This window comes from Pantherophis guttatus, chromosome 1, assembly GCF_059756535.1.
Source record: "Pantherophis guttatus breed Tessera chromosome 1, ASM5975653v1, whole genome shotgun sequence".
Taxonomy (NCBI): domain Eukaryota; kingdom Metazoa; phylum Chordata; class Lepidosauria; order Squamata; family Colubridae; genus Pantherophis; species Pantherophis guttatus.
Window position 1 is genome coordinate 222,902,727 of NC_142063.1, and position 26,442 is coordinate 222,929,168.

Genomic DNA, 26,442 nt, shown 5'->3' on the forward strand with positions numbered 1-26,442 from the left:
TATCCACGTTATTTGAGCAACAGCAGTTACTTTGCAGGACTGGACAAGCTTTATGCAGTGCTTTCATCAAATGCCTGGATTCACACTTTGCATAATGGGATTTTTTTTTGTTTTTCCTTGGTGTATGGTATTAACAAGGCCGTTGTGGTTTTTTTTTGGGGGGGGGAGAGGGGGGAATAGTGTCTTGTTACAACTCAGCCACCTGTGAATTATTTAGTAAACACTGCCAAGTATGATGCATAAACTCAGTCATTGTCTAGATTTTGCATTATTTTGCATATTATTGTATAAGAAAGGGGGAAAGCTTATTTAAACCAGATTTCCCCTTCATATAGTACTTCCACATTAAAGGCTGATATCTCGTATATTTAGAGGGTGTAAGATTAGAACATGATAATTTAAAGCAACAATGGAAGCTAGTAACCTTCTCCTGTTTTTTTAAATAACAATTGCAATCTACAAGCTAACGATTAGCATTTCATTTGATATTGGTGCCCTCCACAACCTTGTTGTCACAAGCATAAAAGTTATAAATGAAGGCCTACCTCTTGGAAATCTCTGAAAGGAAGAAACTGCTTTTAAAATTCTTTACTGTGACCCAGCATCTTTGCTCTTTTGTCCTGACATGTACCCACCAAATTTTACATGCCTGTTTTTATTTTGCTTCAATGTTCTCCTTTGCACTTTGAGTTCAGAAGTATTTATTTATCACTTGGGCATACAAACTGTGGTCCTAGACCACATGTGCCTCTTATTGTCATTTGTTTATTAGATTTCTTTCCCACCTTTTGTCCAGGAGCTCATGGGATTCTGCTCTCATGCAGAATTATCTCTTTATTTGATCCCCATAGTAGCAACTTCATAGGGCAGATGAGCTTGAGTGTAATTGGCTGGCTTAAAGTCACCCAGAGAATTTCCCTGGCAGAAGACAGACATAAACTTGTGTTCTTTCAAGTCCTATTCCAGGACTTCAGCCGCTACATCTAACTGTCTTTCTTGGCTTAATTTGAAGAAAAAAAACCTTCGATCATTCAGTAACTTGATAAACATTAGCTCTTTCCCTGCAGTCTGCTGCATAGGGAAGATAGAAGAGACGATGCAATTAAAGGAAGAAGACTCTTAAGAATTAGTTTTCCATCGTTTGCTCAGTTCAGCCCTGCCCAAAGAGTAGCAGGCAACAATTAGAACCGTGAGAAAAAAATGTTTATTTTAAAAGAAGTTGTCTTCCTTTGGCCTAACATGAACAATCCTTCCTATACCCATTATGTAAGGATAGCTATTGCATATCCTTTCCTGATCAATAAAATAATTAGCCTTGATCTTTATAACTGATCTGACACTTTCTTTAGGTCCTTTTCTTTTCAAGGGTCTAAATTTGGAAACTACCTGACCAAAATTCTGGTTTTATAAGAGCTGGAAGTAGGTTTTGCTAGCCGTTGTGGATATAGTGATATGTGTATTCTAGTTATAATGAAACGATCCAATTGGGTGATCCCACTGCCATTTTTTAAAAAAAAAAGTATTGTAGATATTTTACTGAAGAGGCTAAAGGAGGACATTTTAAACATTGCTGAGTAATGTGCTTTGTGTTGAGCATTTGCTATAATTGTTATTCTTGTTTTTTCTGCTGTAAGCTTTTCCTATTTTAGGCATTTTTAAATTGTGGCTACAGTGTAATATTTCACTTATCAGCTATTTCATTATGAACTTCTTTGTGTGTTGCTTGCTGTCTTAGTACTTAGAATTACCTAAGTTTCTTGATTGCTAAAATGCAATCAAGCTTCATAGTTTTATTTTTCAGTGTAAATGTTGGAAATATCAAAGTATATGATATTTCTTAGGAACTTTCTTTACTTCCAAGTTATTTGTATTTAATTAAAACTACTTCTTCATTTACAGGTATTTCAGGTAGCATAATTAAGGGTGTGGAATATATCTTAATATCAAAGAGAATATGTATGTGAAGATACAGATCTAACTATATATACATACAGGCACACTCATTTTGAAAACAATCAAAGCATTAACTAAATGTTTTGTGCAGAATACCATGAAACAGCACTTTTTAATAGCGGATATTAGTAATTACTAATAATTCTACAAGCTTGTACCATCTAGAGATAGAACACTATCTCTGCTGATAATAGCAAAGGGAATTTTTCTTCCCTTCTTTTTCCTGTTCCCATTCTCTGCTTTCATTGGTTAGGATGATAAAGAATTGCAACACTCCTGGTGAGCCATCATGCAATTTTACTTTACAAGTTATCTAAAGCCTTAAGTATAAATTTATGCCGGGGTTAAATCTATGCGAGAGGGGAAAAAAATGGAATTTCCACCTGGGTACGGTATGGTTTAGGTTTTGCTTACAGAAACTTCACAGGAAGTCAAGAAAGCATGTTGGATAAAACACAGTGGAATTGTTCCAACCATGTTCTTCCCTACTTTGGTTCAGATAACGGGGGTTTCACATGCCATATTCAATTTTGTGGGATTTTTGTGAGGCAGCATGAGGTAGTAATGTCAGGCTGACTGTCTTATTTGACTCCCATGCTGCACTATAGTAGGTTTTCAGCTCTGATTGCAGTTCACATTTTAGCTGTGATTCTTTTAGCATTAAGTGTATGGAGAGAAATGTGTGTCCTCGTATTTATAATCCTGCTTGCATGGCATTTTTCCCGTTAGCCATGCTAACTTTCAGTTGATGGAGTGCCTGTTTACACCATCCTGCGTCATAGAGCTTATGCTTTATAGCCTTACGGTTTAGCAGTGCCAGGGTATCCACTGCCAAAGCATCTGGTCGGTCACATGTATAAATAAGAGCATTCTGTGGTGTGTAGGACAGAAAGGGTCCTGCACATTCAAGAGATCGATTAACTAGCACCATTAAATAAATGTTCTTTGACCTGGTTAGCTGTAGAACAGAATTTTATAAACAGGTTGCACATCAGACTATTTGATCCATATTAAAGAGGACATTTCCCCTATTACTCTACTTAGTACCGCTACCATCCCCAACTATTGGCTTTTGGAAGAGTTTGCCAAAAATTCAATCCTGATACATTTATTTTCCTTAAAATTATAGTTGTTAATTGAGAATAAGGTGTTAAAAATTCTTGTTAGGACAAGTTGACAGTGTTCAGAATCTGTGTTCTCTGGGAGTGAAAATTCTAAATACAGATGAAGAATTTTAAATTCATTTATTTTATTTCTTTATTAGATTTATATGACCACCAAATCAGAAAACCCGAAGTTGGCTTATATAATTGTTATTTTTTAAATATAAAAATAAGTAATCAGGATGCAAATGATATAAATGAAACTATGTTGTGGGGGATTTCTTTCTTTGTGGTCACAACATAGACCCTGATTTCTTTGCTCCAGTGTTGGTAATAGGATACGTTATTATAAGGTTGTCAAAAGACTGTCAAACATATGAAATTCTTGGAATACTTTAGACCAGGGCTGTCAAACTTGTGGCTCACGGGCCGGATGCATCACACGCTGCCCATGCCCAGTGTAGCGAAGGGGAAAAAAGTCCCGATACATTATGCAACACTGCTGGGACGATGTGAGTTTGACACCCATGTAAAAGCTGATTTTTTTCTTAATACCACTTGTATGTGCTCACTATGGCTAGATCCATACCATATGTAACAAGCCACTCATGATTTAAGACACTACCTAAACCAACTCAGTTCATTCAATAAATCATGATTAAAGCAACCTCAGCTTAATGTGATATGTGAATCAGGCCTATGACTAATGTCATACAAATAAGCTAGCTATGTTCCTCTATGATTGACGTATGGAATTCGTAATACTCATATATTAAACCTGATACAGCTAGTCTTTGACTTACAACTGGTAAATGTTTGAAGTTATGATTATGATTAACCCAGATCATAACTTCGATCCATACGACCCAGATTCAAAATTCTGACAATTGGACCCCTTCCATGCTCACATGACCAAAGCTTGGGCACTCAGCTACACAGCCACATTTACAGCTGTTTGCAGTGTCCCACAGTCATGTGACCATGTTTTACAGAGGTTTTGCAAAAATTGGCACTTTTGGTGTTTGGCAAAACTATACCCATAGCAAACCATTGGTTCACTTAATGACCAGTTGCGACTGCTTAATGACTCCTGAGGTGGACAACCCTATACTGCCAAATCCTAAAGACAATAGTATGCTTTTTTTTGGTTAAAGCTTGACTTCCATTTATCAAGCCTATTTCATCTCTTTCCTATAAATGCTATTTTGTAAAAGTCATGATTAATTTGTCATTATTAAGTCAAGTTTATTATTACAATTAAAGAACAGCATAGTAAAGAAAATAAAACCAGAAGGATAAAATTAATGAAATAGAATTAATAAAAGTCTGGCAATTTAAGTGTTGCTGCGCTTTCACTGCGGTCTCACGGAATTTGGCTACTCTGTGGGTGAAAGGAAGGTTGGAGACTGAAAGAAGATAGTTCATATAATGTTCTTCTCTCCTTCCTGAGAGACATCAAAGCAGAGGTAGTATATAATTTTGGTCCAGATCCCTATACAGTTGCCATGAAGCAATAAATGTTAGGTGTTTTCTATTTCTCCAGAATCACATGGGTAGGTTCTGTTCTGTTAGTGAAGCGGCCTCCAACCTTTTGGGTACTAGGATCCAGTTCCATGGAGAGAGATTTTTCCATGGACCGGAGGGGGTATGGTTTCATGTGCTGCCTGCATCCCTTAGTTGAGGTTTAGCTTGTTTGTGTGAACTGGTTTCTGGCATGCTGTGAACCGGTGCCAGTCCACGGATTGGGGGTTGGGACTCCTGTGTTAGTGAGCATTTGATGAATTTGCCCTCCAGAGGTAAGCCTATTTATTACTGGCTTCCAAAAAGTCCTTATTCAACCTGGGAAAAGTTAGTACCTGTAGGTAGCTTGTGGATTGCTTTTTGGTATTAGCATTATACTCTTACAGGAAAGACCTTAATTTGGTATTTAGTATCATTCAACTTTTTTGCGGGACTGCCTTTTTTTCCCTGGTCAAAAGCAGAAGAGAGAAATAGGTCTATAGTAAACTTGGAGCATCTTAATCTCTGATTCACTGCTAACACCCATAGTGACAAGTAATCATGTTTCAGAATCAGTGGAACCAGGCTATTAGGAAAGAGAGTTGTCTTCAACCAATATATAGTATAATTACTAACTGCCATGCTCTTACTTCTAGAATAGAATAGAATAGAATTTTTTATTGGCCAAGTGTGATTGGACACACAAGGAATTTGACTTGGTGCATATGCTCTCAGTGTACATAAAAGAAAAGATACGTTCATCAAGAATCATAAGGTATAACACTTAATGATAGTCATAGGGTACAAATAAGCAATCAGGAAACAATATCAATATAAATTGTAAGGATACAAGCAACAAAGTTACATTCATACAGTCATAAGTGGAAGGAGATGGATGATGGGAATGATGAGAAGATTAATAGTAATGCAGACTTAGTAACTAGTTTGACAGTGTTGAGGGGATTATTTGTTTAGCAGACTGATGGTGTTCAGGAAAAAACTGTTCTTGTGTCTAGTTGTTCTGGTGTGCAGTGCTCTATAGCATTGTTTTGAGGGTAGGAGTTGAAACAATTTCTATTTTGGGCATGCCGGTCTTGAGCTTAAGCATTGTAGTAGGGACTCTTTTTGGATCCACGAATATGGCCCTTAAACATTTGATTTTCTGATTGTAGGGGATAATTAATATTAGTCAGATAATTAATATCTGATTTTCTCTTCTACAGATATTCCTGAAATCCCTGAAAGCATCTCGTTTTGCAAATCATTACAGGTAGCAGACTTCAGTGGAAACCCTCTTACAAGGTAATTTTTGTAATTTATAGATCTGTGAATCCTTTCCAAACTTTTTTAAAAGTGTAAAATTGTCTTTTTCAATTTTATATATCTTCTTCAAATAATAGATTTGATTCTACTAAAGAAAAATTGGTGTTTATAGTTAAATGAAATTGCCGTTGCCCCAAGAAGAATTAAAAGGTATACAGACATGTTAAAAATTGTGTTGGTACTAAACTCAACAACAAAAGGAAAACATGAATTAAGGGATCAATATAACCTCAACTTTGATAAGCATAGCAATAAAGAAAAAAAAGGGGGAAATTTCACACTACTCACATCTGAGGACACCTATGACTTACAAACAGATACCTGCGATCTGCAGTAGCTGGTTGGAACTCACCAATGATATAGAATCCGGAAAAATTCTTAAGCAGCTTCAGATGTTGTAGGGAAGCTGATAGATGTCTCAGGACTATTATTTAATACCTGATTAGCACATTTATATAATTGTACGGTAGTTCTGGGGGATACTTCTGAGCAAAAGATAATAAGATGCCTCAGTATTTAATTATTAGTTTGACCATGCAGTTCCCCCCCCAAAAAAAACCCAACCAAAAACCCAACCCCATATGAAATGCTACATTTGCTGCTGAGATTGGATATGAGAGATGACTATACTTGCTAATTGTCCTGGAGAGCAAACTCAGAAAAGAAAATTGGCTGGCAGATGCCACTGTATCTCTGGTGATTCAATGTGGTGCTTCATTGCCTCCCACTCATTAAAAGTTTTCTGATTGAGACAAACGGTGTAGCCCAGACAAGTTAAAATGTTTCCTATTCTATCCATCTTAACCAGCTAATTGCTTCCTGTTAAGTACCAAGAACAGGGCTGATAAATTGGCTCCTTGGAGATAATATCTCATGTGGAAAGAAAGCAGTTGCAATTCACTGTTTCATAAGATGTTATAGCCAATGCAGACAACCTGTGGCCACCAATCCCTTGTTTTTTTCACCGTCCCCGAACCCCCTTCTGATCACACTGTCAGTTTCTGGGTATACTTACCAAAAACCCATTTCAATGTTTTAGGTAGTAAAATAGTTATGTGCCTTTGAAAAAAGGTTTAGCACACTTAAATCAAAGTTCTTTCTCTGAGAACTTTAATAGAAATGTTTTTAAATCCTGAGGTGGCTCAGTACATTTTGCATAATTGCCCCATCTATTTGGCTTACTTTTCTCTCTGCCATCTTGAATTGCAAATCCTGGTCATCAAATAGTTGTCCATCTTTGTTCTGAAAGTTGGTATTTAATATGCAGGAGTCCCTGTTTTAAAATGAGCTCTTACATAGAGTGACCACTGTCATCACACAAAAGACCAATAAATGTTTAATTTATTGACTTGGGTTAGTCTGTTGAGATTCACTGCCGTAGCTCTGCTGTATTTCAGTGGAGTAGTGATTTACTTTAAAAAAATAACTTGTTCTGTATAGTGCTTTACCAAGCTTTACTATATAGGTTTGGAGAGAATATCTGCCAGGCATGAAGAACCAGAAATGAGACCAGGAATTGATCAGAGCGATGTGTTTCATGGCTACTTGTATATTGACAGCAATCTCACTAGAATGATGCAAGCACTGCAGAAATTACTAGATAAATACAGCAAGGCTTTAGGGCAGATCACCTTTCAGTCACTTCCTTCCCATCAGCAATTCAAGGCTAGCCAGCCTTTTCACTCCTCCCCTCAAATAAGCTCCAGATTCCATCAATATCCTTGCTTATATTGCCGGGATGGCGAACCTATGATGCGTGCCACAGCTGGCCTGCGGAGCCCTCTCTGCTGGCACGCGAGCTGCCGCCCAGCTCATGTCACATACGCATGCGGTGGGTCACATGCACATGCGTGGCGGGGAGGAGTGTGTGTTCCAGAAGTGCGGAAATGGGCCCATGCGGGGGGTGGGGGTCGCAGGGGGGCATGTGTGTGTGTGTGTGTGTGTGTGTGTGTGTGTGTGTGTGCACATGTGCGGGGGCATGCGCATTGCATTATGGGTGCTGGCACACGCTATCGCGCAGATGCACATTTTTGGCACCCGAAGAGGAAAAGGTTAGCCATCACTGTTATATTGTTTTGGAAAAATAGTTATAAAGAAGAGTGACTCTCTTCTTTGGTCTGGTCTAAGCTGACCTCAGGTTCTAATCTCACTTTAGGCATGCAAGCTACCTGGGTGACTGTGGGCCAACTCATGTCACAGGGTTGTTATTGTGAGGGGAAAAGGAGGAGGAACGAATATTATTTATGTTTAATGCCTTGAGTTATTTATAAAAATAATAAAGGCAGGATAAAGGGAAGAGAAGGGAAGAAAGGGAACGTTGGAAAAAACAATAGCTTTCCAAAGACCCAGTTAATTCTAAAATCGTATATCCACAAGTATTATTGATAAACGAAGCATGTTCTTTCATATTATGAATACAATCTAGAGTATTAAGGCTTGCTGTGGATACATGGTTTTTATTCTATTCTTGTCTCCAGGAGTGTTTGCTTCCTGCTTTGTAAAACCAAATATACTATTTCCAGTAAATAAACTTGAAATGTTAATAATGCCAGCTTTCCTTCTGGAGAACTGAATTTACCCTTTGTCATTCTCAAGGATAAGTTTTACTTTTTCTCTATAGGTTGCCTGAAAGCTTTCCTGAATTACAGAATTTAACATGTCTCTCTGCGAATGACATCTCTCTTCAAGCATTACCTGAAAATATTGGAAAGTAAGCTTTTTTACTTACAGAATGTTTGAAACCTAAAATGTGTCACAAATGGACTTTAGATATAAATTTAGATCCTCATGAATATCCAGACCAAGGGCATTATTAATATCCTGGATCACTTGCAACTGGAGTAGTGGGTCTACTAAAAACGTCACAAGGAATCTCCATTTCAGCTTCAACTTATGAATGGCATCAAACACTATTTCAGTCTAGAATCCTTTTTCTTTTGCCCGAGGATGGTTTTAAATCTATTCTTTTCTATATATTTAATGAAAGAATACTGCCCTTTAATAAACATATGTAAAACATATAAGCATAAACAGTAAAATATGGGAAATGTCAAAATGACATGATGCAGATAACATGTCTTGCATGAAAATATAAACTTACAATTCTTCTGCATATAATTTACATGTTGGTCTCTTTCTGTATGTTCATGTTTGTTGATGCTTGGTAGAAATAGCTCCGTCATCGATTTTTCCTTGCTGTTTCATCTGTTTCCTTTTGAAAATTTTAAATTGTACCTTAAAGAGCATTCAGAATGGACACTTTGCAAAGTATGTTAGTACATGCAAATAACTTTTCCATATAATATTAACACATATGTGGCTGCTTCAGACTTTGTCAGCATGTAGGCATGTAGCTATTTCATTTGCTGGTGGTACTAACTGAAGTAGTGCCAACCAAAGACAGTCTCTGCAAGTATTCCAGACAATGCCATATTGCTAAGATAGTGCAACTTTCTTTGTGGAGAACATCTTTCTAACATTTTGCAGAGCTCTTTCTTATGTGTGAAGCTTTTGGCCAATATGTTTGAAGTTAGATAACTTGTAGCAGTCAGCATGAATTTCTCGAGCTTGTTTGGAGCATGAATTTCTATTCACTTATTCTTGCAATACTATTCCTTATGAGACACAAAAGCAGGGTCTCCTTCCAAATTGTGATTGTTTCTGATGGACAGAATATTTGACATCACTTGAGCAGTTTTGAAAGTACTAAATTCAACATTTGAGAATCCAATATAGACAGGGAAATATAACATTGTCCAACTGAATATAGTAACATCTTCGGTATTCCAGTTTGAGGGGCAGGAGCAAGATAGAACTCAACGTGTGATTAATAAATGTCTAATATATCCCAAATGTCAGGGTTCTGACAGATGCTTTACAAATTGACACCAAAGACGTCTGGCTCATTAAAAAAAAAAAAAAAAATCTCTGACATGCCAGTCTGTTAAATGTGTATCTCTGAACCTTAGTGTTTCTTAACAATAATATTAAACTTTTATTAAACTTTTGATGATGATTTTGTTCAATTTTGCTGTCAGTTTTACTGTTCTGTGTTAAAATTCCTAATCTCCAATAATTCGGATGTACTCAGAGTGACATTTTTTAATTGCAGGGGTTATAGTTCATTGGATAACGAGACTGTGAACCCAGGGAAAGCATGTTTGTTTGTTTGTTTCTTTAGTACAATTATTTTATGCTGCCTAATCCATTGAATGAGATGAGTGGTTAAATTTTGAGATCCCGAGAATAATTAAAAAAAAGAAGGAAAAAGCAAAAACAAGGATACTGTATCTTGGTTATACAGGGACGCGGTGGCTCGGTTGCTAAGACACTGAGCTTGTCGATGGAAAGGTTGGCAGTTCAGTGGTTTGAATCCCTAGCGCCGCGTAATGGAGTGAGCTCCCATTACTTGTCCCAGCTTCTGCCAACCTAGCAGTTCGAAAGCATGTAAAAAAATGCAAGTATAAAAATAGGGACCACCTTTGGTGGGAAGGTAACAGCATTCCGTGAACTTTTGGCATTTAGTCATGCCGGCCACATGACCATGGAGACGTCTTCGGACAACACTGGCTTTTCGGTTTAGAAACAGAGATGAGCACCACCCCCTAGAGTCAGGAACAACTAGCACTTATATGTGAGGGGAACCTTTACCTTTACCTTATCTTGGTTATCTCAGACCTTCCTCTTTCTTACTCTCATGTATTCTTCATTTTCACTGCTGAAGTGAGAGGATAACCTACAGAGTAAGAATGTGACAAATTAGGATTTCTGTGAAATTGGGGTTGGGTGGGTTAATAAACACTTCCGCACAAGATGGTGGAGTGATCAAAACTGCATGCCAAAAATTGAACATATGAAGCTGTTTCTCGCATATCTGATGGGCAGATATGCAGATAACAAGGTACAAAACAAGGTTCTCTTGCATTTGGCATAAATACTTTTCAATCCTCCAGTTTATTTCTAATTCACATTGACAAGACTTTGGTTTTCAAAGAAAACTGAAAATCCCGGAGGATGGAATCTTTTCCTAAGCATTTCAATCTATAATTCCTGGTAAGGATTTGTTTGAAGTTAAACCATCTTTTGACTGGAATAGAAATGAGGATTTGCATATTAAAAGGGCTAAATACAGCTAACCACCATTTAAAATAAATATATCTTTCAGAAATATTTTTTTTTTTAAAAGTCAAGATAATTTTCTTCAGTTTTCAATTTTTATTGCATGGAGCTTGTAGATTATTGAACAGGATGTACCGCTGTAAAATTAGACTTCATAGGTGAGAAGAAAAGAATATAAAATCATACTTGAAAAAATACCCACACTTGTTTTTCTCTTTTCTAAATGTTCTCTTTTTTTATAATATGCAATCTGTTAAGCCCACGTACTAGCTCAAGAGTTTTGATATTCAATCTCAGATTGAAAAAAAAGTATTTCCCCCTCTTTTCTTCAAGTTTACTTTGCAATTTTGCTATCACTTAGTGTTGCCTGTGTATGTCATTACACAGGATTTTTCATCAGGTTCGCCTGATTCGCCAGTTGCGTCCCTATCTAGATCGGGACTCCCTACACACAGTCACTCATGCCCTCGTTACTTCTCGTCTGGATTACTGCAACGCTCTCTACATGGGGCTCCCCTTGAGGTGCACTCGGAGGCTCCAACTGGCGCAGAGTGCGGCCGCGCGGGTAGTGATGGGAGCGACATGGAGTTCCCATGTGACACCTCTCCTGCGCGAGCTGCACTGGCTCCCGGTGGTCTTCCGAGTGCGCTTCAAGGTTCTGGTTATCACCTTCAAAGCGCTCCATGGCTTAGGACCTGGTTATTTACGGGACCGCCTGCTACCACCAATAGCCTCCCACCGGCCAGTACGCTCCCATAGAGAGGGGCTCCTCCGGGTGCCGTCGGCCAAACAATGTCGGCTGTCGGCCCCTAGGGGGAGAGCCTTCTCTGTGGGGGCACCTACGATTTGGAACGAGCTCCCCCCGGAGATACGTAGGATCCCGGATCTGCGCACCTTCCGCCGCGTGCTTAAGACCTTTCTATTTTATCAAGCTGGCCTGGCCTAAATCTTCCCCCTTTTTAAATGTGGAAATTTTAAATTTTTAAATTTTAAATTCGTCTTTTTATAGGGGTATGGGTAAGGCATTTTAAATTGGGGAGCCATTTTAGATTTAATTCTGTTTTAAACGTATTTTTAATTGTTTATATTGTATGTTTTTAACTTTGGCTGTTCACCGCCCCGAGTCCTTCGGGAGAGGGGGCGGTATAAAAATCTAATAAATAAATAAATAAATAAATAAATTACCTAGGGAAGTAACATTTTGGTTGGTCATCAGGTATAAAATTATGCTTGAAATATATTCATGGAGCAATACAGTTTATAGCTGAAAACAAACATATAAGTAAGTACTCAGTCCTGAAAAGGCAGAATAATTCTTTATGGCATGTACTCAAAATACATTTCATATAGTATAATATTTAAGTTGTATAGCTATAATTCCTATCCATTCACAAAGAAAATTGAATTAAAATTAAATGAGAAGGATCTGTTTTCAACCCCCACTCCCCCAATCATTTAACATCTTGAAACTGCTTGCATAATCAGATTTCAAGGTGTTTAAAAGTGGGAAAATTAAACGTTGAGATTTGGTTTGCTTGTCTGATGGTTTGTCTTGGTTTATTCTTTACAGAAATAATTCTATTTCTCTCACAACCATTGAAAGTTACGATGGTGTCGGTTCTTGCTCTTAACAACCATTGCAGCATCCTTGCAGTCAGATAGTGAAAATCTAGACATTTTGGCAACCGGCATGTATTTTACGATGGTTGCAGCATCCTGGGGTTACGTGATCACCATTATAACCTTTGCTAGGGGGTTTCTAACAAATAAACCAATGGAGGAAGCCAGATTTGCTTAACAATCGCATGGTATGCTTAGTGACCAGAGTGATTTGCTTAATACTTGGCAGCAAAAGGGTTGTTCAAATTGGGCACAGCTCATTTCATTGCATCACTTGTAGTTGTAGGTTGAGGACTACGTATCGCGAGAGACTCTTTTGGTGGTCTTCTCCAATAATCAGTAAAAAATACTGCTGATGTTTGAAGAAGGTCGGTCTGCAGGCAGGCTTTTGCAGCTTCCCCAGAATTGCAGTGTGCTCAAGTTCGTCTTTCTTATACTGTAAATAAGAGGTACTGTCTCTCCTCATCCTGTGGTATGAAATTGCTATTAATATAAAGAACTCCACAAGATTGTGGTGTTCTCTCTGGATAGCAATAGCAATCGCACTTAGACTTATATACCACTCCAAAGTACTTTACAGCCTTCTCTAAGCAGTTTACAGAGTCAGCATATTGTCCCCAACAGTCTGGGTCCTCATTTTACCGACCTCGGAAGGATGGAAGGCTGAGTCAACCTTGAGCCGGTGAGAATCGAATTGCCGAACTGCTGGCAGTCAGCAAAAGTAGTACTACATTACTGCATTCTAACCATTGTGCCACCAAGATTCTAGTTTCAAGGATACTCTCTGATCGTATACTGTACAGGTAGTCCTTGACTTACGACCACAATTGGGACCAGAATTTCCATCGCTAAGCAGGGTGGTTGTTACAGTAAGTGAAGTGTAGCCGATTTTACTACTTTTTCCCCCAATAGTTGGTTAGTAAACCACTGCAGTTGTTAAATTAATTACCTAGCCATTAAATGATTCTGGCTTCCCCCATTGACTTTACCTGTCGAAAATCAGCAAGAAAGTGATCACATGACCCAACAATACTGCAATCCTAAATGAATACAGCCAAACTATAGGACTTATAGCCAAAAAAGAATTTACCAGGGTGATAAAGTCTTGACCTAGAAGGAAGCAGAGCTGGGATAAATGTGCTAACTTTATTCCTCTATCACCCTCTCTCTGTTGCCTTCCATTTGTAGAGGGCACACGGCAGCAGGATTGATTTTTTCTTCTTCTTACTTTAGGTCAGGGGTGTCAAACTTGATTGTCACGGCATTGTCACAAGACATATCAGGACTCCCCCCCCTTCGCTAAACAGGGCAGGACGGGACCAGCACATGGCACAACCAGCCTGCGGTCCGCGAGTTTGACACCCCTGCTCTAGGTGCTTTGTGTGTAACTTAGAAGCCTAGTTTTCAGGATTCTAAATCACAAGGAGCCTCAGCTGAATTTCTTTCTATGTACATACAGAAAGGGACAACCCAAAAGCAACCCATTTCCTCCGCATGAATAAGGAGAACACATATTTAGAATTCTTGATATGGCCGTCTGAGCACTATCCACATTTTACTGTTAGTGTGAGATCTGTGATTTAATATATTTATTTTATTGCTTAATCTGTTTTTGGAATGCTGAGAAACCAAACTGCTTTTTGCAACTGCAACATTTTCCAGAACCTGGAAATGGCTGTTCAATTAGATGTATACATAACATGTGTAATTACTAGTTAACAGCTCTAATGCATAGCCAAAATTACTTTACAAATTCACATGTGAATGAAAAACTGCTGTGTTTAAGCATGGCTCTAATTTAAAACTGAGCCAACTTGCTTTGGAATGTATTCCCTAAGGCTCCTGATAGGTTCTATACTTCAAACCAGAAGTGACATCTGGAATACTCAAGGAAGAAAGCAACAAACTTATTTATTTAAGAAATTGCATCTTCTCTTTATGTTGATGTGGCTATTAGCTTGTATGGAATATTTAAACATTCCTAAAACATATGGTTTCTGAGATTTGGCTGAAAAACTCTTTTTCCACGATAGTGCACATATATTGGTCTTATTTCTGACCTGATACATTTCTAGAATAGGCCAGGATTATAAATCCATAATTCTACAGCCCAATCAATAGGCAATACAGGTGGTCTTCAATTTACTACAGTTCATTTAGTGACAGTTCAAAGTTACGACGTCACTGAAAAAAGTGATTTATGACAATTTTTCCCACTTATGAAAGTTGCAGCATCCCTGTGGCCCTGCGATCAACATTCAGATTGTTGGCAACTGACTCATATTAAATGATAGTTGCAGCGTCCCAAGATCATGTGATCCCCTTTTGCAACCCTCTGACTAGCAAAGTTAATGGGGAAACCAGATTCACCTAACATCCATGTTACTAAATTAATAACTGCAGTGATATGGCAAGAAAGATAATAAAATAGGGCAAAACTCATTTAACAAATATCTTTTTTTAGCAATATAAATTTTGGGCTCAATTGTGGTCCTAAGGTGAGGACAACCTGTAGTTGCATTGATTAAGATTGAGATCTCGCATATCTGAATTCTGGGAGGTTCTATAAGAGAAGGAATTTCATAGCCAAAACCCTCCGAGTTATTTTACTTGGTGAGTAAGAAGGTGGATCTGCTTAAAAATGTTGCATACTGACTCAGAGAATTGAGAAAAGAGAAAAGAGTATTCCTTACCCAACTATTAAAGAAGGGTAGCACTGGAGCAGGACTAGGGCAAAATGTCACCTACCATCCTGCAGTTTGCTTGGTAATAATGCAGATAGCAATGTATCAATCCCTAGATTAAGAACAAGTTCTGTTCCTAACTCAGTATTTAACTCAAGTTTGTATTAAAGTTAGAACCCGTATTTACAAATGGGCTACCTATTACTAGAATGGTGGATGGCATTGTCCTTTCTCAAGCTTTCAGGAACTTCCAGGAATACAGGAAAACGTGCTGTATATTCAGCGGTTCCTAAAAGCTTCAGCCATTGTTGGTTCAAGGAAGGAGAACGCCATCCGCCATTTTTAGTAATTTGCAGCCTGGTTCATATCTAGGGGTTATCCTTAAATACAGCATTCTTAACCTGAGGAATGCCTGTATTAGAATAAGTGAAATAAAATCAACAGGGAACCACTCAGAAAATGACAGGTCTAAACAATTGGGCATTTTAAATGATAAAAGTGCCAAAGGGAGACCCTGACCAAAATGGCTAAGTTAGATTTTATTAGCAAGTTGCAATTACTGTGTTAAAAGTTTATAATTCAATTTTGCATAGTAAGAAACTAGTATGCTTGCTAATACTTATCCAAGAGTTCAAACATATGCACTGTGACAGATAAGCTCATTTTTCTTTCATTTTATACTTCACTAGCTACAGTTTAATGCTAGTATTTTTTCCCCCCCTGTATATACATATCTGCCAACTAAAGCAAAATTTTGTCACCTGACAAATGTGGCTCTAGCATATGGCTATTCTTTTAAGTTCTCTAGAACTTTTTACAAATGATTACTGTGGCATTTTTTTCTGGAATCCATTACCAAGGCAAAAGCAGCTATGTTTTAGAAAATGCGGATATATTGCTATTTTTATTTTGAAATTGAAGGATTAAAGCAGATTATAGCATTGGGGAAAATATCCAATTCTTTGTGCTCCATTTAGTCCTAAATAAAGCCCAGAGAGGGAAAATGTTACTATGGTGATATAGACTTTTACTGTATTATGAAGAGGTGACAATGAAAAACTTACCCATATAAGGTCATTTACAGTGAGAACTCCATTATGAAATGCTATGAATATAATCCTTTTAATTGATCCTTCTGTGACTAATCCATGAAATCTTAACGATCAAGCCAATAAATAAAATTACTATACATTCAGATTGCAGTGAACATACTACTGAGGAAAATAGTTTATATTGTCTTGAAAGTATTAGGTAAAAGAAGCATATAATTTATCTTCTGTAGAAGCACTCTTTTTTATTATGCATATATGTATGTAATTATTTGATATACACTATAAACACCACAAAATGTACAGGTATGTGAAATACGTTTGATAACATACAGGTAGTCCATGACTTAACTACCACAGTTGAGATTGGATCTTCCATCATTAAATGAGGTGGTTGTTCAATCTGTTGCACTCTATTTTACAACTTTTGTGCCATGTTAGTTAGGTAAATCACTGTTGTCGTTGAATGAATCACGTGGTCATTAATTCAATCCAGCCTTCCCCCATTGACTTTGCTTGTTGTAAGCCGGCTAGAACTGGTGATTACATGATCTTGGGTTGCTGCAACCGTCATGAATACATGTTGGTTGCCATGCTCCTGAATTTTTATCATATGAGTGTGGGGATACTGTAATGTACAGTATGTAAATGTGAGGACTCTACGCAGACACAGAGGCATGTGCATTCGCGCGCGTGCACACGCACACGCACACGCACACGCACACACCCACCCACCCTTTATATATGAATTCCCTGGATTTTAGCTATCCTCTCAGTTAACATACAGATTCATCTCTTTCACTGTATTTACTGCTTTGAGAATGAGACACACAAACTTCCTGCTTTCTTGCACTGATTCACCTTCTTTTACACGTGCTTCCTGGGATGTGTGAAACTTGACTTTTAGCTAATTTTACAGCAATTTTTTTGAATAAAGAAAATTGGGCACTTCCGAGGAGCTTAGTGATCTGGCCTCTTTCATGGCAGGTAGGGCACTTGGAGTGATGAAAGCATAGTGGCACAGCCCCGCTAAGTGATCTGTAGAGGGTAAAGAGAATGACATTGATGGAAAGAAGGGAGGTCTGTTATCAAAGCAACAAGTAGATGAACATTGCTTAATCCCAAATGAGAAGGGAGAATTCTGAAAATGTCTCAAACAGGCACCACCACCCCATTTACATTAATTTAAAAGAAGGAAGAGGGGAAGCACAGTCATACTTGCAAGATTCTGTTGCCAATGTTAATAAATGTAGTTTTAGGCCCATGTAGAGCTTGTTTGTCTGATCTAACCCATAGGGTTGTAATTTGTCAGTCCAGAAGAACAAAGTGGAGGACCATCTTCTACCATCTAAAAATTCTGGTGTCTCTGAGCATATTGTTCCCATCATTTCTGCTTCTTGCTGCATGGCTTACCTGGTCAGAAATATTGCTTGGTGCAGGTTTCAATTTATGCGAAAATCAGCTTAGGTAATATATTTACCTGCTTACTTAGACTTTAAGGAAATGCTTGGGACGTTCTATTTACAACGCCTACTTTTTGTTTCCTTTTGTAGCACTTTTTAAAGTCACAAAAGGTTAATCATATTTATTCTGTCTCTCTAGCCTCTATAACCTGGCGTCACTGGAATTAAGGGAGAATCTGTTAACATATTTACCTGAGTAAGTATTTCTTCTGTTTGTTTTGTATGCATGGACAGCATGAATTGAGAATCTCTTGTTCCCTGAATATGGAAATGAAATTAAAGAATAGAATAAATCTTTTAGCAGGAAATAGATATTACTGAAGAGTAATGTCTTTATTTCATCATGGAGAAAATCTATGTGGTTTGTTAGGCGTAAAAAATGACTTGATGACACAAGATCAATCACTCAATGAATGCCTTTATTAACACTAATTGATGTAATGCTAGGGAAAACTAGACAACCCATGACCTCTTGGGTCATTCTTTCCTTACTAGATTCCTCAATGGCTTCAACAATGGCAGAGCTTCTGATGCATTTGAAAAGCCCTTAGAAATTCAGGGAGATATTTAGAGATGTATCTGCCTTGAAAATAACCCACATTGATCTGTATAGCACAGTCAAGCGTCAGGAGTTGGTCACAGGAAATGATTTTTGACATTTTGGTTATGTCATAAAATACTTTATGATAATTTTATGTCATAATATGTTTTATAAAATTTCCCGAATTTCAGTTCCATGAGAGTCATGGGTCATAGATTTTGGACACATTCTGTAAATTAGCTCATTTGATTGAAGTACCTTGGTTCAAGAGATTTTTCCCTATGATGCACCATTTCTCCCAATTAAAGGTTACAGACACAAGTGTGTTAATAGTATTTAGATCATATTAAGAATGTCCTAATCTAATTCCAATGCTAAACTTTGTCTTTATGATCTTTTAAAATTATATTGTTCTTGGTTTTTCAGGTCAGTTGCCCAGCTGCAGAGACTAGAAGAACTAGATTTAGGAAATAATGAACTTTATAATTTGGTAAGCACTGCACATGTTGAAAATTCAGTACCCAACTTCCTAAACTCTCAGTTGTAAGATATCAAAAGTAGGCTGCAGAGTTGACTTGATTGTGTGTAATTTGTTTTTTCTAGCAGTTCATCAAAACTATCTTGGCTTGTTTCTTGGCTACCTTAACCATGTTAAGTTACAGCATGCAGCTTTCTGTGTGTATATTTTTGTTACTTTTTTTTTCTTTTTTTAATTCAAAAGGAAAGACTGAGGATTTTGTTGCTTTTTAAAATGTATTTAAATAATCTCAAAAAGATATACAAAATAATAAAAAGAAAAACTAGGAAGGAGAGGATAAAAGGGGGAAAAAGGGGAAGAATGAAAAGGGAGATGACTTTCTTTAGCACAGTAAACTCTTAATTGAAATTAAACCAAAAACACAAAATATACAGATTAAACAATCAAAACATTAAAATTATTCAATGAAAAATCTCTTACTCTAAGTTTAAACATAAGCATAAAAAATACAGAAAATATGTAACAATAAGAACATAAAAATGTGACATTTTTATAATAACAAATCTAGTAATCAAATCCTAAAATCAAAATTTCATTTTTATGTTTCTCAAGAAAGAAGTCCACAAGTGGTCTCCAAATGAAAACAAAACCAGATAGGCTTTTGTCTTTCCCCAATTAGTCAGTTTTTGTCATTTCTGCCAATTCCCATGGATCTCACTCCCTTATTTTTCTCCAGGAAAGGCTGAGGATTTTGATCTAGATTGGGATTGCAACATGAACAAATTAGGATTATTCCTTCCAGCCATCAATGCAATCGTGCCTTTTCCTTGTATGGACTCAGAGATAATTAATTTTTTAAAAAGTTCCATTAATGCCCGTGATAGAAAAATGACTTTTATTGACCCATAGGACATGTCTGACGTCCGTCCATGTGTCAAAGGGAAGGATTAAATCCCATGTTTCCACTTGATCCCAGGTCCATTTGGGGTGCTTGCTTTTGAGTTAAGGGGAAAAAAAAACCATAAGGGATGTTAACGTGCTATGTATTTAAATGTGCCAAATAGCTGATTTGGGGTTACTTTGCTGGAAGAGCCGGATGGAGAACTGACTTCGCTTCAAACGAAGAGAAATAAGGAACCTCTTGAGGCAGGAGAGGGAAGACTTCCTTGGAATTACCTGGATCACATGGGTGCAGTTCTTTATGCTGTTATTTGGCCTGGGTAAAAACTCTGATTCACTAGGCCATAAGTCAGCAGCTTTTATGAATAAGGCAGACCAGGGCTTCCAAAGAGCCATCCCTTCTTTTTGGGAAAGGCATTTGCATTCTGCCTCTCTCTGAAGCAAGGAATGTCACCAGACATCTTTCCTAAATTGAAAAGAAACATAGTTGGATGTGTTGCTTTAAAATTATACTCTGGAGCAATTTTTCTGAAATTCTTTTATGTATTTTTTCCCTTATACGTGTGATCCTTTATTTTCTTTGGAAAAGAGAAAAAAACTTAAACCCAATTTGAAAGAATGTGCAATTAACATTGCTTATACTGCTTTTGAAACTTTTGTTATACAGATAGGGTGTAATTGACCCAAGTATGTAGAAACTCTGGAAGAATAATAATTCATGTCTTTTATTAAAATAGCCATTCTTGTAAATACTTTTTATATAGTTTCTTCTTGATGAAGTCATCGCTTTGCTCTTGTTCAGCCAATAAATTCCCATGTTCAGCAAGGATAGTAGTGAGCTGCTTCTCCACACTGGTAATTCACACTAGTGTTGTGAATGAAAAAAAAAAAATACTTTCCATTCTTATAATGTGATCGCAGCAGGAAACATTCCTGTACCCATGTATGCTTCCATTGTCATTTCAGTTCATATTGAAACAATTCCAGTAACTTGTTTGTGCTGGTGAGTTCTTGTTCTACAATTGCACAATAAAAGAGCTTTTGCTTATTTCACCAACAAAACTAGGAGAGTTGAAGAAAAGGTCATTGTTGCTAGTTTGTTAAATTGAACACTGGAAGAGCAACTCACTCCTCAATTTACGACCACATCTGAGTCCAAAATTTCTGTTGCTTAAGTGAGACAGTTGTTAAGTGAGTTTTGCCCCATTTTTTGATCTTTCTTGGGAGAGTTGTTAAGTGGATCACTGCAGTTGTTAAGTTAGTTACACTGTTGTTAAGTGAATCTGGCTTCCCCATTGACTTTGCTTGTCAGAAAGTAGCAAAAGGTGATCACATGAGCCCAGGACACTGCAACCGTCATAAATATGAGCCAGCTGCCAAGTGTCCAAATTTTGATCATGAGACTATGGGGATGCTACAATAGTCATAAGTGACAAAAACAGTTTAAGTCATTTTTTTCAGTGCTGTTGTAACTTCGAACAGTCTCTAAACTATTGGTTGTAAGTTGAGGACTACCGTTACACTTTTGAAAATACCCTTCGCATATATATTGAGTTTTTGTTGTCCAATACTGTATTTCCACTTTTTCTGTTTATGAACACTTGCAAAAAGTTCCTTTGACTTGTTCTTGGTTTCTGGCCACAACTATACATAGAATAACCATATAGGGTTGTTGAGGTTTTTTTTTTTTTTTTGGCAATGTTATGGAAGTTGTTTTTCACTGTGTTCTATTGCTATTTTTTTAACTTTCTAGTCTAGATCAGCCAAGGTTGCTGGGTGTTGTCATATGTGATACTTCACTTTAAAATCAACTTTAAACCACTTGCGCTTTGGAGTTTTTGCTCCTTGTTATCTTCAGTGGCAAGAGAAAAGGAACTATGTACAAGAAAAATTCCTCTTGCAAATATTTACGGATACTAAACAGGGTCAGGCATGGTTAATATTTGAAAGAGCTTCTGGGGTATTATCAGAGTTGTATACTAGACCAGGAAATAAAAAAACATCCTGGAAGAATGCAGTGGTAAATTGCTTCTGCATTGCTGCCAAGAAAATTACATAGTGATATTCATGAAGTCACCAAGGGTCAAGTTTGACTCAAATGAGACTTTACCTTTTAAATTATTTCTCTGTAAGTTCTTATTGCTATAGCTTTGGTGCCATATAGCTTGAGATAGTGCTGCCATTGGCTTCAATTTTTACCTAGCTTTGACACAGCACAATATAGGTTAGGCCATTTTTTTAAAAAAGCAAATACAAATATTTTACAGTTCAATGTGTACAAGCAGCTAATATTGCTTTGTATCTTGCCTATCCTCCAAGACAGGGTTTCAAGATGGTTAATGAATAGTGCTATAGATAAACCCTTATAAATTAACATTTTAAAAAAGAAACGCCCAAGGAAGAGGTTAATTTAAAAAAAAATCTAGGCAGGAAATATCCAGGTTTCTCATTCCCTCCCACCACTGTACCACTGGAAATCAACCTGTAAAAGAATGAAAAAGAATAGAGGCTGTTCCTTAATATCCACAAAATGTAGCTGGCAACTAAATATATACTTAGGTTAGGTTCCTAATAACAGTAGTTCAATTTACTCTGTAGATTTGAAAATTAAAAGAACTGAAAAGAAAAAAATAAATGATACCCAACTCTTTCTCCATATCTGCAGTTTTCCCTCTGGGTCCTGCAAACATTTGAAATAAAATAGGTGTTTCTTCAGTTAAGAAGATACTTTGTTCTAAACCAACTTAAAAAAACAATTTTTTAAGACTTCAAAGATAATATTTTAATTAATTTTTTCCATGTGTATAATTTTCTGCATGATTATAGCATAATCAATAGAAAATAAATAATGTTTCTTCTTTATGACTTTAAAATAATTATGTAACATAAAAGGAAATCCCCAACTCATAATGAAACTTGTCCTGCATACTTTTTTCTATCAGTAGTTTAAATTCCTTTCTTCATTGATGTCTTGGAAGAAGGATGTTTTCTCATTGTCCCATTTAATCTCCTCCAGTTCATGTGATTTTCTTATAATTTTATCTTCTATGTTGAATTTACAAATATGACCAAGATGTCTCTAGGTTTTTGTGTGTTCCTAAGAGAATAAACCCAATGAGCACATTCAATAGCTTTATCCCTTAGGTTCAAGCCAGAGCTCAGGTCATTAATTTTAGAAATGAGATAACCAGCCAAAAGGGTTGTTCCAGTTTTCTTTGACACTCCTTTGATCCTTAAATTATGTCTCCTGTTAACAATCTGGTAAATCTGCTAATTCAGTCTTTATTTCAGAAATACTCTTTTAAGCCTTGCTTATCTCTAGATTATTACTTGAAGCCATATCATAAGCTTTGTTGATTACTTAAACTATATCTGCTACTTGCTGTGACATTTCCATAAATTGTTTATTTTTTTGCTCAGATACATCTGCTATGTCTTTAGTTACTTCCACGGTGTGTTTATCCCGTTCTGTCTCCAATTCTTTTTAAAGTTGTTTCATTAATTGTGTCCATATCATGTCTGTGGACAGTGGACAGTGCTTTCTTCCTCCATTGCTGCTACTTCATTACTGGGAAGAGGTGCCTCCTCAACCTCCTTTAGGTCTTCCTAATAAGCTTTAATTCCCTTTTCCTTGCAGAGGGTCTCTTTCCTTAATATCCTGCTTAAATTTTCTTACTGTTTGAAAAAAGGACAAGGATTCTTTCCATAGTTTGGGCTAAGTATGTTGTAGTTGTGGGAAATAGCTGATTTTTCTGATTGAACGAAGCCATAGTAGGTGTAAAGTTATCAGAAGTCAACACAGAAGTCAAGAAACCATAGTAGGCTACGCCACACCTTTCCTTCACCTCCTTGAAGTTTTGAACTGCCAGCAGCATGGAAGGATTTGTACAATTGATTACCTTAGATTAATTAGGCTAACACTCAGGAATGTCATTCAGTATTCCAAAAGGCATCACGTTTCCTGTCCCTAATCTAATAAGGACCCAGGGGATAGCTAATGGGGAATGGCAATGATCATTTTTTGTGCTTAACTTTATTTATTTGCAGAAAAAAAAATTGGCTATTTAGGATGAAATAAAATGAAGTTGGATTTCTTTATGGGTAATTGTGCTATATTGTTTAACGCTAATCCTGTTTTTTTATATATTGCAGCCAGGAACAATAGGTGCACTTTATAACCTTAAAGACCTCTGGTTAGATGGAAACCAGTTGGCAGAAATACCTCAGGTAAGAATAGATACTTCCTGGATTTTTGCAACTAAACTCACCTGCTTAATGAAATAAAAACATTTAAAACTTAGTATGCTGTTATTTTAGAAAAAAAATTTTTTTTTCATTACATGTTTATTCTCAGTATGTTAGCACCTCTTCATCTTCATTATCTGTGTCTCCATTTTGAAGCTGACGAAGTTGTTTTGGGGCAAGGACATTATGCTGGTTCTTCCTCTGGCAAAGTATTGTTTATGAAAGCAACACACTTGTTTACTTGGAAGTAAGATAACATATTTTTCCCTGAGCAGTGGAGAACTTGGCGACAGTGGAACAGCTAAATATTAAGGTCTATGTCTGTGAAATATTCACAGAATTAAATATATGACTGAATGCCAAAAAGTTTCTTCAGAATGCATCCAATTTTAGGGGAAGATTTGTGAGCATACAGATTTGTACTGATAAGATTGCCCTCCTGACTTAGCACCTTTGAAATACCTCAGGGAAGGTTTATAAACAGATATTTTGAAGAACTGATAATAATGAAACAGAGTGCCCAACTCTAGGAGTTTTCTGCCTTGGAAATTAGAAAGGGAGCATGCAGAAACTTACTTTCTTTAGCAGGGGTAGACAACAATGGCAACTTTACAACCTGTGGATTTCAACTCCCAGAAGTTAACAGAATAATAGAGTTGGAAGGGACCTTCACGGTCTTCTAGTCCAATCCCTGGCTCAGGCAGGAAACCCTATACTATTTCAGACAAATGTTGAGTCCGCAGGTCGTAAAGGGGACATAGTTGTCCACAACCTATTCGTTAGCCTCTGTCATAAAGGGATAGGTTTGGTTACTTGTTTTTAACCTTGTCCTACAAAGGGATTAAATGTTCAACAGAGCAGGTGCAGAGTGGCGCCTTCCTCTGTGTTGATTTAGCAGAAGGAGTGCTGAGACAGATGACTGCTAACTGCAGTCAAAACATGTTTCAATGATCTAGTAGCAGGATTTGTATATAAATCAGGGAAATAAATATTTAAAATGTTGCTTCGATAAAACTTGTAAAACAAATAAAAGCATAATCTATGTATGCTATCCTTGAATGAGTCCTGACATTTGTTCAGGTCAATAAAAAGCAGACATTGAATTCATGTGCTTCACCTTTTTAGATTGAACTGTTGAACCTTGAGCCAGTACTAAGAGTTGGGTGTGAGTTTAATGTACCTTCAAAGTCTGAAAATATACTAACAGATTATTGGCCCATGCTAGGTGTCTCACATACAGATTTTACTGGTGATTTACTTGTAATATCATCACAAGTGTGCTATCATCCAGCAGGGAGGATTTGTAGTCTTGTCCTTAGGAATGTTGTAATTGGACAAATGTCAGATCTCTGGGCATTGGCACGTTGAGGCATGACTTTGCCTTTTGTTTTGTAGGAAATAGGAAACCTGAAAAACCTGCTGTGTCTGGATATCTCTGAAAACAAACTGGAAAAGCTACCTGAAGAGATAAATGGCCTGACCTCTTTAACTGACCTCCTCATCTCTCAGAATATCCTTGAAATGTTACCAGATGGTGTAGGTGCGTGAAATCTTTTCTTTTCAACAATAAACATTAGAATATTTAATCCAAGTAAGAAGTTGATTGACACCAAATGCATGTTGTCTAATGTGCATTATTACTATTTTTGTTAGGAACATGTTTTGCTTTTTTGATGCTAGTGCAAATAAGTGCAAATATTGGCTGTATTTGTACATAACATTGAGGCATCATTGGGCAACCTATGATCCTGGATTGTTTTATGCAGCATTGGAGCCTCCTTTAGGGATCTGTGACTGCTATTCCTCTATTAGATCATGATTTAATTGTGAATTAGCTTATGAAAGTCTCAGTACAGTAGTCATGAATGCCTTTGTCTATCAGAGGTTTCTCCTCTGTTTATGATCACAGTTTGGCAGTTGGATCTGAACCCAAAACATTGCGGTTAATAAGGTATAATTGATGGAAACAATCCCAAATTCATATTGGTTTGTTTGGGGTCATTTTATGGCCGGTGAAAAAAGAACACGAGTCTGAAGCTCACACACATTTGGTATTACACCTGAATGAAGCCATAATTAAAACATGTATCTGAAAGCAGCTGCGTGCCACTTTGCAATATCATTTCATTTGCCTACAGATGTTAATTACACTGTTTCAACACATTATGGCTTGCCAAGGGCAAGAGTGAAAAATGTTCACTTTATGATGATGGTGATGTATCATGGAGCTAGATTGCATTGCACATTTACAGAGTGGGAAGATATTGATATGAGACAACCGGATATTTGCAGTGATGTCTGGTTCTGCCCATGTGTTTTCTTCAGGCTTTTCCCCCTCCACAGTGTGATCTTAAATCTGCTGATTATATCAGTCTTATACCTACTCTCCAGATGACATATATATTATTAGGGCTGTAGAAGGCATTTGAAACACGGGCTTTTCAACTCACTTTGGCACCCAGGAA

The 26,442-nt window shown here is 37.1% G+C and overlaps 1 protein-coding gene across 1 annotated transcript in view; it reads left to right on the forward strand.

The window, feature by feature from the left end:
* The window catches only part of LRRC1 (leucine rich repeat containing 1), a 91,041-nt gene that overhangs the window by 35,884 nt on the left and 28,715 nt on the right, over positions 1 to 26,442 (forward strand). The window contains exons 3-8 of the mRNA XM_034436714.3: positions 5,780 to 5,858; positions 8,500 to 8,589; positions 17,953 to 18,009; positions 18,781 to 18,844; positions 23,885 to 23,959; positions 25,373 to 25,517. Coding sequence (XP_034292605.2) covers positions 5,780 to 5,858; positions 8,500 to 8,589; positions 17,953 to 18,009; positions 18,781 to 18,844; positions 23,885 to 23,959; positions 25,373 to 25,517 — 510 coding nt within the window. The remainder of the gene's footprint in view (positions 1 to 5,779; positions 5,859 to 8,499; positions 8,590 to 17,952; positions 18,010 to 18,780; positions 18,845 to 23,884; positions 23,960 to 25,372; positions 25,518 to 26,442) is intronic.